Source organism: Amia ocellicauda, chromosome 4, assembly GCF_036373705.1.
Source record: "Amia ocellicauda isolate fAmiCal2 chromosome 4, fAmiCal2.hap1, whole genome shotgun sequence".
Lineage (NCBI taxonomy): Eukaryota > Metazoa > Chordata > Actinopteri > Amiiformes > Amiidae > Amia > Amia ocellicauda.
Window position 1 is genome coordinate 20,915,492 of NC_089853.1, and position 12,343 is coordinate 20,927,834.

The 12,343-nt window shown below is 43.9% G+C and overlaps 1 protein-coding gene across 1 annotated transcript in view; it reads left to right on the forward strand.

Annotated features, from left to right (window-relative positions):
* Positions 1–11,588, forward strand: part of LOC136747963 (DNA-binding protein RFX7) — a 47,663-nt gene extending 36,075 nt beyond the window's left edge. The window contains exons 3-9 of the mRNA XM_066701339.1: positions 135–220; positions 1,626–1,748; positions 2,170–2,286; positions 4,240–4,324; positions 4,994–5,201; positions 5,809–6,110; positions 6,339–11,588. Of these exons, the coding sequence (XP_066557436.1) occupies positions 135–220; positions 1,626–1,748; positions 2,170–2,286; positions 4,240–4,324; positions 4,994–5,201; positions 5,809–6,110; positions 6,339–9,671 (4,254 nt within the window). The 3' untranslated portion in view covers positions 9,672–11,588. The remainder of the gene's footprint in view (positions 1–134; positions 221–1,625; positions 1,749–2,169; positions 2,287–4,239; positions 4,325–4,993; positions 5,202–5,808; positions 6,111–6,338) is intronic.
* Positions 11,589–12,343: the final 755 nt, after the last annotated feature.

The window sequence follows — 12,343 nt, forward strand, 5'->3', positions numbered from 1 at the left end:
CAAACTGGTAGACAACAGAACTCTGAGGATTTTAATATATTTATTAGCCTATTTAAATTGCATGCCAGGCCATTTGTAATCATACTTATAGTAAACTGTTACTATAATCACCCCCACCTTTTTGATTCTTACAGCAAGATGTTGAGAAGTTTACAGACATCGAAAAACTCTACCTCTACCTTAAGTTGCCTTCTGGCCCCAACAATGGCAATGATAAAAGGTAATTTGTCATTTCATTAATCTTTTCCATACCCAAATTGCGTTGTGCTCGTTATTTTGCATATTTTCACCTGCCGTACTTTGAGGGAACCTAAAATATTGTCATCGAAACAACAGTGTATGGATTTATTCCTCGTTTGATCAGGGAATCTTGGTGTAATCTGAAAATTGTTGTCTGAACATTTGAAAACTCTTGTGTTAAAGAGGACCTTGATAGACTGCATACATTTCTAGACATGCACCTTCTTGCATGCATTTGTGTAATTGTTTTTATTACAAAGCTAGAACAGTTGCGACTCGAAAGGTTTTCCTGATGCTTAAACACTGTGCACTTAAAGTACTTGCCTTTCTAGATACACACACACCTATATATATATATATATATATATATATATATATATATATATATATATATATATATATACACACACCAATCAGCCATAACATTATGACCACTGACAGGTGAAGTGAATAACACTGAAAAATCTCGTTATCATGGCACCTGTCAGTGGGTGGGATACATTAGGCAGCAAGTGAACATTTTGTCCTCAAAGTTGATGTGTTAGAAGCAGAAAAATGGGCAAGCGTAAGGATCTGAGCGACTTTGACAAGGGCCAGATTGTGATGGCTAGACGACTGGGTCAGAGCATCTCCAAAACTGCAGCTCTTGTTGGGTGTTCCTGGTCTGCAGTGGTCAGTACCTATCAAAAGTGGTCTAAGGAAGGAAAAGCGGTGAACCGACGACAGGGTCATGGGCGGCCAAGGCTCATTGATGGACGTGGGGAGCGAAGGCTGGCCTGTGTGGTCCGATCCAAAGACGAGCTACTGTAGCTCAAATTGCTGAAAAAGTTAATGCTGGTTCTGATAGAAAGGTGTCAGAACATACAGTGCAGCGCAGTTTGTTGCGTATGGGGCTGCGTAGCCGCAGACCAGTCAGGGTGCCCATGCTGACCCCTGTCCACTGCCGAAAGCGCCTACAATGGGCACGTGAGCATCAGAACTGGATCACGGAGCAATGGAAGAAGGTGGCCTGGTCTGATGAATCACGACTTCAAGGTGTTGACTTGGCCTCCATATTCCCCAGATCTCAATCCAATCGAGCATGTGTGGAATGTGCTGGACAAACAAGTCTTATCCATGGAGGCCCCACCTCACAATTTACAGGACTTAAAGGATCTGCTGCTAACGTCTTGGTGCCAAATACCACAGCTCACTTTCAGAGGTCTAGTGGAGTCCATGCCTCGACGGGTCAGGGCTGTTTTGGTGGCAAAAGGGGGACCTACACAATATTAGTCAGGTGGTCATAATGTTATGGCTGATCGGTGTATATATATTGTCTATTAAACAAGTGTAATGCAAATGGTTTTTCTGACCCTTAAATACTCTAACAGCCCTGTCTCTGCCAGTGACCAGAGCTCCATGTCATCCAGCCGGACCCAGCAGCTGTATGCCTTCAACTGGATCCGCAACCACCTAGAAGAGCACCCCGAGACATCGCTGCCCAAACAGGAAGTCTACGATGAGTATAAGTGAGTGCAGGCTTGCCACACAGGGGCTGCAAGAGTCTGCAGAGGGCAAACCAAAAAAATGTGTAATAAAACATCTCTGCATGAACAGATTTAATACACTATTGCTGCTCTGTGCTGTGATGGAAACATCACATAAGCAATGCTGAGGAAATGTTTAGTTGTTATAATCTTAATGATGATTATTATTATGGACAGTGTTGATGTTTTCTTATTCTGGCTTTTTAACATGTTTTCTCACAGATCACATGAAATAATGGTTCAGAATCTTGCCAGCGATTTACTTAAAAAAATATATATATATATTATTAAGTGTGTGAGTGTGTAGATTTACATTGATTTATTTGTATATTGATACAGAAAATAAACCACAAGGTTTTCTTTACATTATCCTCAGAGTGACCACCTGTGTCTTATCTTCCAGGAGCTATTGTGACAATCTTGGCTACCATCCGTTGAGTGCGGCTGATTTTGGAAAGATAATGAAAAACGTCTTTCCGAACATGAAGGCCCGTCGCCTGGGCATGAGAGGGAAATCAAAATATCCTTCTCTGGAACTTTTTCCATAATCCCCCTCTGCACTTGGTTGCTGAACATCTGTTGTAGTTCATCTAGCCACTAAATATAGAACTAAAAAACAAAATCAACAAATAAAGCAACAGCCCTGAGGGGAGGTGGGGGAGGACTGGGGCATTTAGGAAATCAAAGTTTTGAGAATGTTCTTGAAAGACTGCTTAACCGAGATTGTGTTTTCTAGAAATCTGTACTTTGACATGGTCACCTAGTGTAACCTCTTCTGTGATTGATCAATCAATCAATCAAATAAAAGGATAAAGCAAGCATGAAAGATAATTTACAATTTGGGACCTTTTTCAAACTCTCACGGAAAGACTGTTGTTGTAAGTTAGGGCAGAAGAAGGGGATGAATTTGGTATAAGATGCTTGCAAATTTTATTTTGACACAGATGCTCTGCTTTCAGAAATAGACCTTGTTTGTTTTAGTGGTTGCAATAGCAACTGAAATTCAATAGGACCTCCGGTGTAAATCAAACCAGCATTGAATGTTTACAGGGGCAGTTTACAGAAGAATATAGCTGCTTCTTTATATATATATATATATATATATATCTTTTTTTTTTTTCATTCCAAATTTGTCCTGTGCCTCGCCAGTCTAATAATGACTCGTCATTGAAAGTTTACACTCTGACCAGATTTTATTTGTCGTCTTGTTTCGTCAGCACTCAGCCCTTTGCTACCTCTGATTAGTCCCACCGGGCTGATTTAGTATTTTCCCTCACTTAACAAATGACATTTACAGTAAAAGGAGGGGAATTCTTCAGGGGTGCGCCTGCACTGGTTTCCAGTCACAGGTGCTGAAGTGTACCTAGATTACACACTGGGATATTGAGTGGCACACTTGAGTTGCTGCGACATATTTGTACAAAGTCATCCATTTAGAGCCCATCCATTTACAGGGCTATGAAGACTTGAATACAGAGTTGAGCATGAGTAACTACTATTACAAGTTGCGTAAGATGGACAATCCGCCCTTCACTGTGTCCTCTGAATGTTTGGGGGCTACTCACTGCAAACATGTTGCTAACATTTGTTAACGTTAAGAGACTTCATAGAGCATATATCAGTGGTGGCCAACTGTGAAACATAAAACCATTTCAGTGCATTTCAGTATTTAGTTAAATACTTAGGGAGTTAATTTATTAAATGCAGTGCAGATCCTAGTCTAGCAATGCAGTGGCATATATTATAGTTTTAAGAAATCATTATAGATGATTAGGATTTGGAGATAACAATGAGATATAGCTTGTGGAGAAGTGGGTTTTAAGGTGTGAAGTGCTGTGGAATGATTTTTGACTGACCCTTTAGGAGAAACATCAATCTCAAGTCGTAGGTGATAATGCCCTGGACAACAGTTTGCTGTGATTGACACCTTGCATCCCTTGGGCTCTTCTTCTGCGTGATCGTATGCACTGAATCAGATGCCTATAACCGCACCGTGATGCAAATTGCCTAAATTGATCAAATTAGCGGCTGCGCTCCATATGTGTTTGTTGAAGTTCAAATGTAGCCTCAGAGGGATTTTATTCTTGCAAAAAATATATTTTTCTCGTGTACTTAGGGCTAAACAAATCAAAGCTTTGAATTCTAAATAGTGGCTACTAACGATGCATGAAACCACAATAGGGTACAGGGTTGTATCTTGCGATTTGTCAAAGTTTTGATTGTATTGAGTACATTGGGTTGACTCAGTAAGACAGCTGCGCAAGTCCCTTCCTTTTCTATCGAAATTGAAAAATAAACTGTTCTAGTCTATTGCATGCCCTCATTTTTTTTAGACCTTTCATTTAACAAATTAACAAACACAGAAGTTTTTGTGATCCTCCAAACGGAAGAGAGATGATCTTTTCTTTAAAGGAAACTGTTGTATTGGTCTGTTGCATTCTTTCCCAAGTATTGAATCTTAACTCTTCTTCACGTACTGCTACAGTGGACTGCGGAAGAAGGCTTTTGTCCACATGCCATCATTGCCCAATTTGGACTTTCATAAAACAGGCGATGGGGTAAGTGCAGCGTTCACCTGGCCACACAGCCGCTTTATACATCACCTCCATCTAGAGCTTGCTGAAGGACAAGTGTTATTACACAGATTAATCAAGGTGTGGGGGAAGTATTTTAGAGGCCTTTTTTTGTGGGGAAATAGATCTGTGTTGTATTGTAGATTCAGTCATGCCAATCAAAAATAGAGAACTGTATAGCTGTCCTAATTATTCAATTCATATATATATATATAATTACTTCATAAATAAAATATTTTAAATCACTCTACCTTTACTGCTTTGTTGTTTATGTAATATATTTTGAGTAGACATCGGTTTATATTGTTCTTCCAAGGCTAGTATTCGCTAGTGTATTTCCTTCAGAAAGAAAAGTGATCACACCTGTAACTTGTGACAAAGTTGCGCAGAGACAGGTCAGACTGGTGTATTCCATGCACAGCAATCTGCATTGGCCTAGCCTTAACCCAATACTGTTGCCTATTCTTGAATGATGTGGTTTGCCTTGTGGAGAATGCTGAGGATAGGCTGTGAAAATAATAAAAGCTGGAGGCAGCTGATAGAATAGGGATGGCATTGGAATGGTGCAGGTCAGGGCAGGGATTGTGCAGGGATGTGGACGGAGACAGGGCCAGCCCGAGGGTGAGTGACTGAGCAGAAGGGTGTGTTTTGCAGTGTGAGGTGCTAGAGCCCTCAGGGCAGCTGCAGAGCGCGGAGGAGGAAGTGCGGTCAGCGGCCTGCGGTCTGGTCTGCGAATGGGCACAGAAGGTCCTGAGCCGCCAGTTTGACTCAGTGGAGGATCTTGCACGCTTTCTTCTCAACAGCCATTACATTGGTACCAAATCAGTGGCGGCTCTCACTGTAATGACTGGGACGCCCACAGGTAAGCCGGGCAGTACGTTTGTGTTGTTTCCGTGGTTTGTGCTAACACACACTAGCTGCTCTGCTGGGCTGTCTTTAATACATAACACAACTGCTGCTAGTCTGCTAGAGGATGAACGTGCACCAAGAGCAGCGATACTCCCATTTATTTAGTTGGTGGGCACCCATGTCCGAGCAACTATCACTGAAGAAGGAACTCTGGAAAGTTGCATATATTTATTAAGAGAAGCGGCAGGGTAAAAGATTGTGAATTATATTATTGTTAATATACAAATTGATCTAAAATGATACAGAAAATGTGTTTGGTTTTTTTCTTCACAAAATTAAATCCACAATGCAGCTGCCATCTAAGGTGAAAGAATTCCATCTAGTGGTGATCAGTGGAATTTTAGCATGATTATAATATTGCACTGTGTTGTTTTATTCTGTAAACTACTGACAACATTTCTCCCACATTCCAAATAAAAATATGAATGGAATGGCTGCCATACGTGTAGAGATGCTGATTTAAGAAAAAAATGTATATATGTGTCCGTGAGTGTGTGTGTGTATATAATATATTGATGTGTTGGGTGTAGTTGTAAACTTGTACTATTTCATTTATGTAGGGATGAAAACACCAACACAGGCATCAGCATTTGTGCCAACAGCTGAGACCAGCTCGTTCCAGCCCCAGGTAAAGACTCTGCCCTCTCCCTCCATTGATGCCAAGCAGCAGCTGCAGAGAAAGATCCAGAAGAAACAGCAGGAGCAGAAGTTGCACTCCCCTCTGCCAGGGGAGGCGCAGGCAAGGAGGGCTGATGGAGGAACACCCGGGGTGGGGCCTGGCATCCCATGTGGGAGCCCAGCACTGCTGTCCCCACAACCCACCATTGGAATCGTTGTTGCAGCTGTCCCCAGCCCCATCACGGTACTGTACCATCACTTTAGCCTGGCTAATTTCAGTATACTACTAATAAATGGTTAATTTATAATTTCTAGAGTCCATTAGCCATTTCAATCCTAATTAGTTTGATGGGTTGACGTGTTAGCATCTCATTTGTGTGTGTTGGTGTGTTCCATTCCTTGCTATTTCATAACTGTCTGATACCTCAGGGGAAAGGTTTGTTAAACTCTGCCTCCTGCTCTCTGCCCTCAGGTACAGAGGAGCAGACAGCTGGTAACCTCCCCAAGCCCTGTGGGCACAGCAGAGGGCAAAGTCCTGCCGGTGAACTTTCAAGTTGTCACCCAGTCCATGCAGTCTGTGAAACAATCCCCCAAGACCGTCCAGAACATCCCGGCCAGCCCAGTGGGGGACCGCTCAGCCCGGCACCGCTACCCCCAGATCCTCCCCAAGCCCTCAGTCAGCAGCGCCCTCACCCTGCGCTCCCCCACCACGGTGCTCATCACCAACAGCCCCATCAAGACTGTTATGCCAACCCCGCACATGAGCTCCGTCAACGTGGTGAAGATGACAGCAATATCTCTGACAACCAACAGCAGCAGCAGCAGCACAACCACCATCAGGCCAGCATCTGCTGGCATCAGCGGGGCAGGGTACTCTGAGGAGTTACGGCCTGGGCCCCAGTCCAGACATAGCTCCACGGCCTCCCTCCAGTCTCCCATCATGAAATCCAGCGGTGTGGCCACTACTCCCACTATTGAGATCAAAATGGAGCCTGAAGCCATAGCTGATGAAAGTCAGGCCCTCAGCACTGAGAGGCTGACCATGACTCAGGACACCCCGGGAAGTCAGAGGAGTGATGGGGAGGGCGGTGCTAAACCCAGGGCTGCAAACGACCCTGCCCTTCACGCCAAGGCGTCCCCAAGCTGCGGCGAGCTGAGGCTTGATGGGACAACAAGGACCAAATGCGACACAAAGTCCCTTTCAAACAACACTGTGGCAGCCTCTGCTGGCAGCAATAATAATGAAAGCACTTTGTTACCTGCAGTCTCTAATCCAAACACCAGCATGACTTTGTCATCCAATGGGAACACTGCTACCATCTCACCCAGGGACAACTGGCAGGGCACCAAAAGCCCTCGAAAGCGCTCCACCAGTTTGGTGTCCGAGTCCAGCACTCCACCTGTCAAGAAGGTGTTCATCTCCCAGCAGTCTTTCGGAGGTGTGGAAAGCCAGAAAGTGGGCAGCAATGCGGCCACAAAGAAGATGCCCAAGGCAGTCCTGCTCGCCAAACCTGAAAGTGCACCAGCAACTGCGCCAGGAAAAGTTACTGTGAAGCTCAACTCCACAGTTCCCACACGGATTTTGGCACTGTCTGACACTCCCATGGCAAGTGCGACTGGCTTCCAGACTATTGTCAAACCACAGATTGTACAGGAGATCAAGGTAAAACAAGAGGGAGCCCCGTCAAACATGGACACCAGCATTCTTGCCAGCAGCAGCTCCGATCAAACGTTACTGCAGCATATCACAAGCAACCCTTCTGTCCTCTCCACAGATTCAGCCATGCTTGAGACATCTGCAGTCAGTGAGTTGAAGAACTGGGAGGCAGGCCAGCTTGACAGTGTTCAGCAACAGGCTTATCCCCCACAGGTACAAGGCCACAAGCAGATTCAGACCCCAGGCATGGAGCAGCTGCCCATGATGACCCAGGCACTAGCTTCCAGTCAGTTGTCCCTCCATCCTGATATGGACTTTTCAGGATCTCAGCCCAACGAGAACTACTTTCCTTTTGATGACGAGATGACCCAGGACAGTATTGTTGAGGAGCTAGTACAGATGGAGGAGCAGATGAAAATGAACAGCAGCTTGCAGGCTTATGGCAGCTGTGTCGATTTATCGGTGCAGGGTCAGTCCGCAGTAACCCAGGGGGCAATCATGTCATCTCATCAAGTGGGCACCCCTTTCTACCACTCGGCCCACAGCAGCAGCACTCCCATCCACACTCCCACACCCACGCCCACACCCACCCCTACCCCTACCCCTACCCCCACCTCAGAAATGATGGGAGTAGGGCAGGGTATTTCGCGGGAAAGCCCTTGCTCTCGCATGGCCCCCACCACGCCTGTCGACAGCGCACTGGGCAGCAGCCGACATACCCCCATCGGGACACCACACTCAAACTGCAGCAGCAGCGTGCCACCCAGCCCAGTGGAATGTAGGAACCCCTTTGCTTTCACACCTATCAACTCCAGCATGACAGGGTACCACGATGCCAGCATTGTCTCTAGCAGCCCTGTGAAGCCCATGCAGAGGCCCATGGCCACCCACCCCGACAAGGCCAAATTGGAGTGGATGAACAACGGGTACAACAGCGGGGGAGTGAACTCTGCCATTTCAAACAACGGATTGGGGCTCCTCCCCAGTTATCAGGATCTAGTGGACGACCATTTCCGCAAGCCGCACGCCTTCGCCATTCCTGGGCAGTCCTATCAGTCCCAGTCGAGGCATCACGATTCACATTTTGGACGCTTGACACCCATCTCCCCGGTGCAGCAACAAGTGGTTGCCATGGGGAACCTCAACAAGCAGGAGGGCTTTGCGGTGCCCGCTCCACTGGACAACAAAGGGACGAACAGGTGTCGCAGCGTTAGCCCAGCTGTGCGACAGAGGAACCTGAGTGGCAGCACCATCTACTCTGTGTCCAATATCCCCAGGACAAACATCAACCCTTTCAACACCCCCGTGACTCCTGAGGTGCTTAACATTTTCACCAACAGCCATCCTGATAGCAGTGCCAACAACATGGCTCAGAGGAGTCAATCGGTCCCATTAAATGTGATGATGCAGACAGAGGTTGCGCCAATGCAGACGCAAAGCAACAGCAAGAAGATCACCAATGTGCTACTGAGCAAGATGGACTCGGACAGCGACGATGCAGTGAGGGGCCTGGGAATAAACAACCTGCCCTCCAACTACACCGCCCGGATGAATCTCACGCAGATCCTCGAGACCACCCCCAGCTTCCCTAGTGCCAACCATCAGACTCTGATCAATTCCAGCTCTTCTGCGTATGAATTCCAGAAGCCAAGTTACCTCATGAAAAACAACCGAAATGAACAGAGCAGCTTTCCTTCTGGGGACATCCAAGCACAATCAGATCCTGGAGAGCAGCAACAGCAGCAACAGCAAGAGCAGCAGCAGAATCAGCCCCAGCTGCAGCCACAGAATCAGCAGCAGCAGCTAGATTTTACCAGCACTGTCAAGGATCTCCTGGGGGAGGATGGTCTTAACCCCAGCTCGCAGCTCGTGGGCCAGGTAGCATCTGAACTCAATGCAGTGGCATCTGATTTTTCTAGTGACATCAGATTAGCCTCTGAGCTGTCAAGCAGCATCAATGACCTGAACACTTTAGACACAAATCTACTGTTTGACCCCAATCGGCAGCAGGGGCAATATGAAGATTCTACACTGGAAGATCTGAAGAACGATCCACTTTTCCAGCAGATTTGCAATGAGACTGTGAACTCTACAGGTTTTGACTGGCTGGAGAGCAAAGACCAGCCTACAGTGGAAATGTTGGGTTAATGTATTTTATTTTGTTTGTTGGTTGGTTTGTTTGTATGTATGTTTGTTTTTTGTTTTATCTCTGTTTTTTGTAATTATTCACACAAAAAAAAGTACTTGTATAGCACACTGCATCAGAATCTGGACACATCACATTTGTCCAGTGAGACGTGCCAGCCTAAAACCAGAACACAATCACTCTTAATAGTGTTTTTCAAAATGTTTGCTGCATCAGAGCGAGTCGCCAGTGCTGTGTACCCCTGTGCCCCCTGCCTCTCCCTGACAAGAGAAATACATGGTATATCATGGTATATCATAGAATCAACAATTGAAAGGCATATATGCATTAGCATAAGCATGTCTGCACTTTGCGTAGTACAGGTGTGTATAGGAAGGCTTGACAGCTTGTGTTACTATGCGTTTCCTCTTAGAAAAAACCCTGAATTACTGAAGGTAATTTCTTGTATAAGGACAGATTCCAATGAGGAAATTAATCAGCTGCTTTACACTGTTCTTCTTAGGGTTTCTTGTTGCAAATGTTTGTGTCATCTTTTAACAGACTTGTCATATTTAACAAAATGTACAAAATCAACAAAAGGCTCTTGCGTCCAGCAGATTGCTGTACTTGCTGCACTTAAATCTAGACAATACTCGTCATCCAACATACCATTATGGGATCATAAGGTGGCTCTGAATTCCTATTGGTGTTTTTTTGGGGGGGCGGGGGTGGAATCAAGATGTGTGCACATTCCATCATGAATTTCACTCCATTTTTATTTTCCTCATAATGTCTGTATATTTTTACTGAGAACCCAGAAAGGTTTAATTAATGGCTTTATGGGAATGGAAGAGAGAGGAAAAGTTTTAGCAGCTTTTATTCGCAGCGTGTGCTTCAAGGCTTTTATCTCCTTAATATTTCAGGTTAACAAGGGCAGCGAAACTGCTATCAGGTGCTGAAAAAAGATAATACCAAATCAAGGTAGAGCTTTTCGTATATCTTTAGTCATTGGAATTCCTGAGAAATTTGATTAAAACCTGTACTTACAAGTACTGTCTATTTCTGAGAAGGGAAGTAATACCCACATAAGTTACAGGGAAATTGCTATTTTCTTTTTGTTTTTTCACACAAATTGAGATGTGCACGAGGGAATACTTTGTAGGCTGTTTCTATCTACAGCAAGTCATTGTAAGGTATTTGCAGTATGCCTTAAGACTTTTAAAGGGTAATATAATATGACATTTGTACAATAAAGACCTATGAAGGCAGCTTTTACAGAGCTATAGGAAGTAATACTTTTATAATCAGGACAAAATAATGGAGCAGCTTAATCTGATCATTAAACAATGTCCATGAATTTTGTTGAACTGAAAAACCTGTTCAGTTTTGCTTTTTCATAGGATGTAATACAGTCTTCGGTCTTCATGGCACCCTGTTGGTACGTTGCACACCCGTGCTGAGCAGTAAGCCCGTGGCAGCTGGGCTGGGACATAAAGCACGTCTGATTTTATAAATGAAAAAGTTGATCCATTCAGTCTTACGTTATTACGCACATTCTTGTTCAGTGCAGTATCCCAGTGTCCTTTTCATAATCCATCTTATTTTGTATGTATGTGTATATCTGCGTACGTGTGTTTGTATAAAAAGTCAGTATGATAATGCTGGCAGAATATGAGAATTGACTGTCTCAGACTGCATTTATTTTATTACAAATTTTCACTGAATTTGATTAACTCCATCTAAGACCTGAAAATGGCTCTAATGACATAATGCTTTTCAATGGTAGTGTAGTGGTTGAGATAAGTGGTGGAAGGGAAGGAGGAAATCCAAATCCCATGTGGGATTGACTGACCCATGAAGTTAAAAGATCTTACCTAGTACTTTCAGTAAGGATATTATTTCATTATATATATATATATATATATATATATATATATATATATATATATATATATATATATATATATATATATATATATATATATATATATATATATATATAAACAAAATGCTAGTGCTCCCCTGTCACTGAACACCTTCACTTCTGTCTGGGTGTTCTTTTAATTTGTATTTTCTTGTGCCTATGCACTTTTGATCTAACCTCGTGTTTACTGTACTACAGTAAAGATATTTTACTGGATTACCCAATCCCACTGCCCAGAATGATGGATTTTGGATATGACCTGGAGAATACCTGCTTGTCAACACCTAAATTGTTTTTTGTCTGAGGTTTTTCTGCTGTGTTCTCTTGACTTCATGGGTGAAATGTTCAGAGATGCAAGAAACTTGATGAATGGGAACATTGAGATTCTTCTGTGGAAATGACTGAGCCTCACTGCATCTGTGGTGACTTGTATTGCTGTAAGAAATGGAAAGACTAACGATCAGGCCAGGATCAACAAGCAATGAAAATAAATTGCGCTTGGTTTTATATCAGATCTATCCATGTGGAAAATGCTGTGTTACCGTTCATCATTATTTGTAGAGGAGCAAAGATTCTTACTATTGAGCCCTCTGACTTCTTTGGATGTGTCCTTCTGATAATGTTTTGGCAGTGTTTGGTTTTATCTGAGAAAAAGCAGTAAATTTGACCCTTGATACTCCAAACCACGACCTTCTGAGATAACGGGTTTCAGCTCTTAGACATCTAGGTGCACCTTCTTTCCTGATTTTAAAGCAACAGCGTGATTAAGAC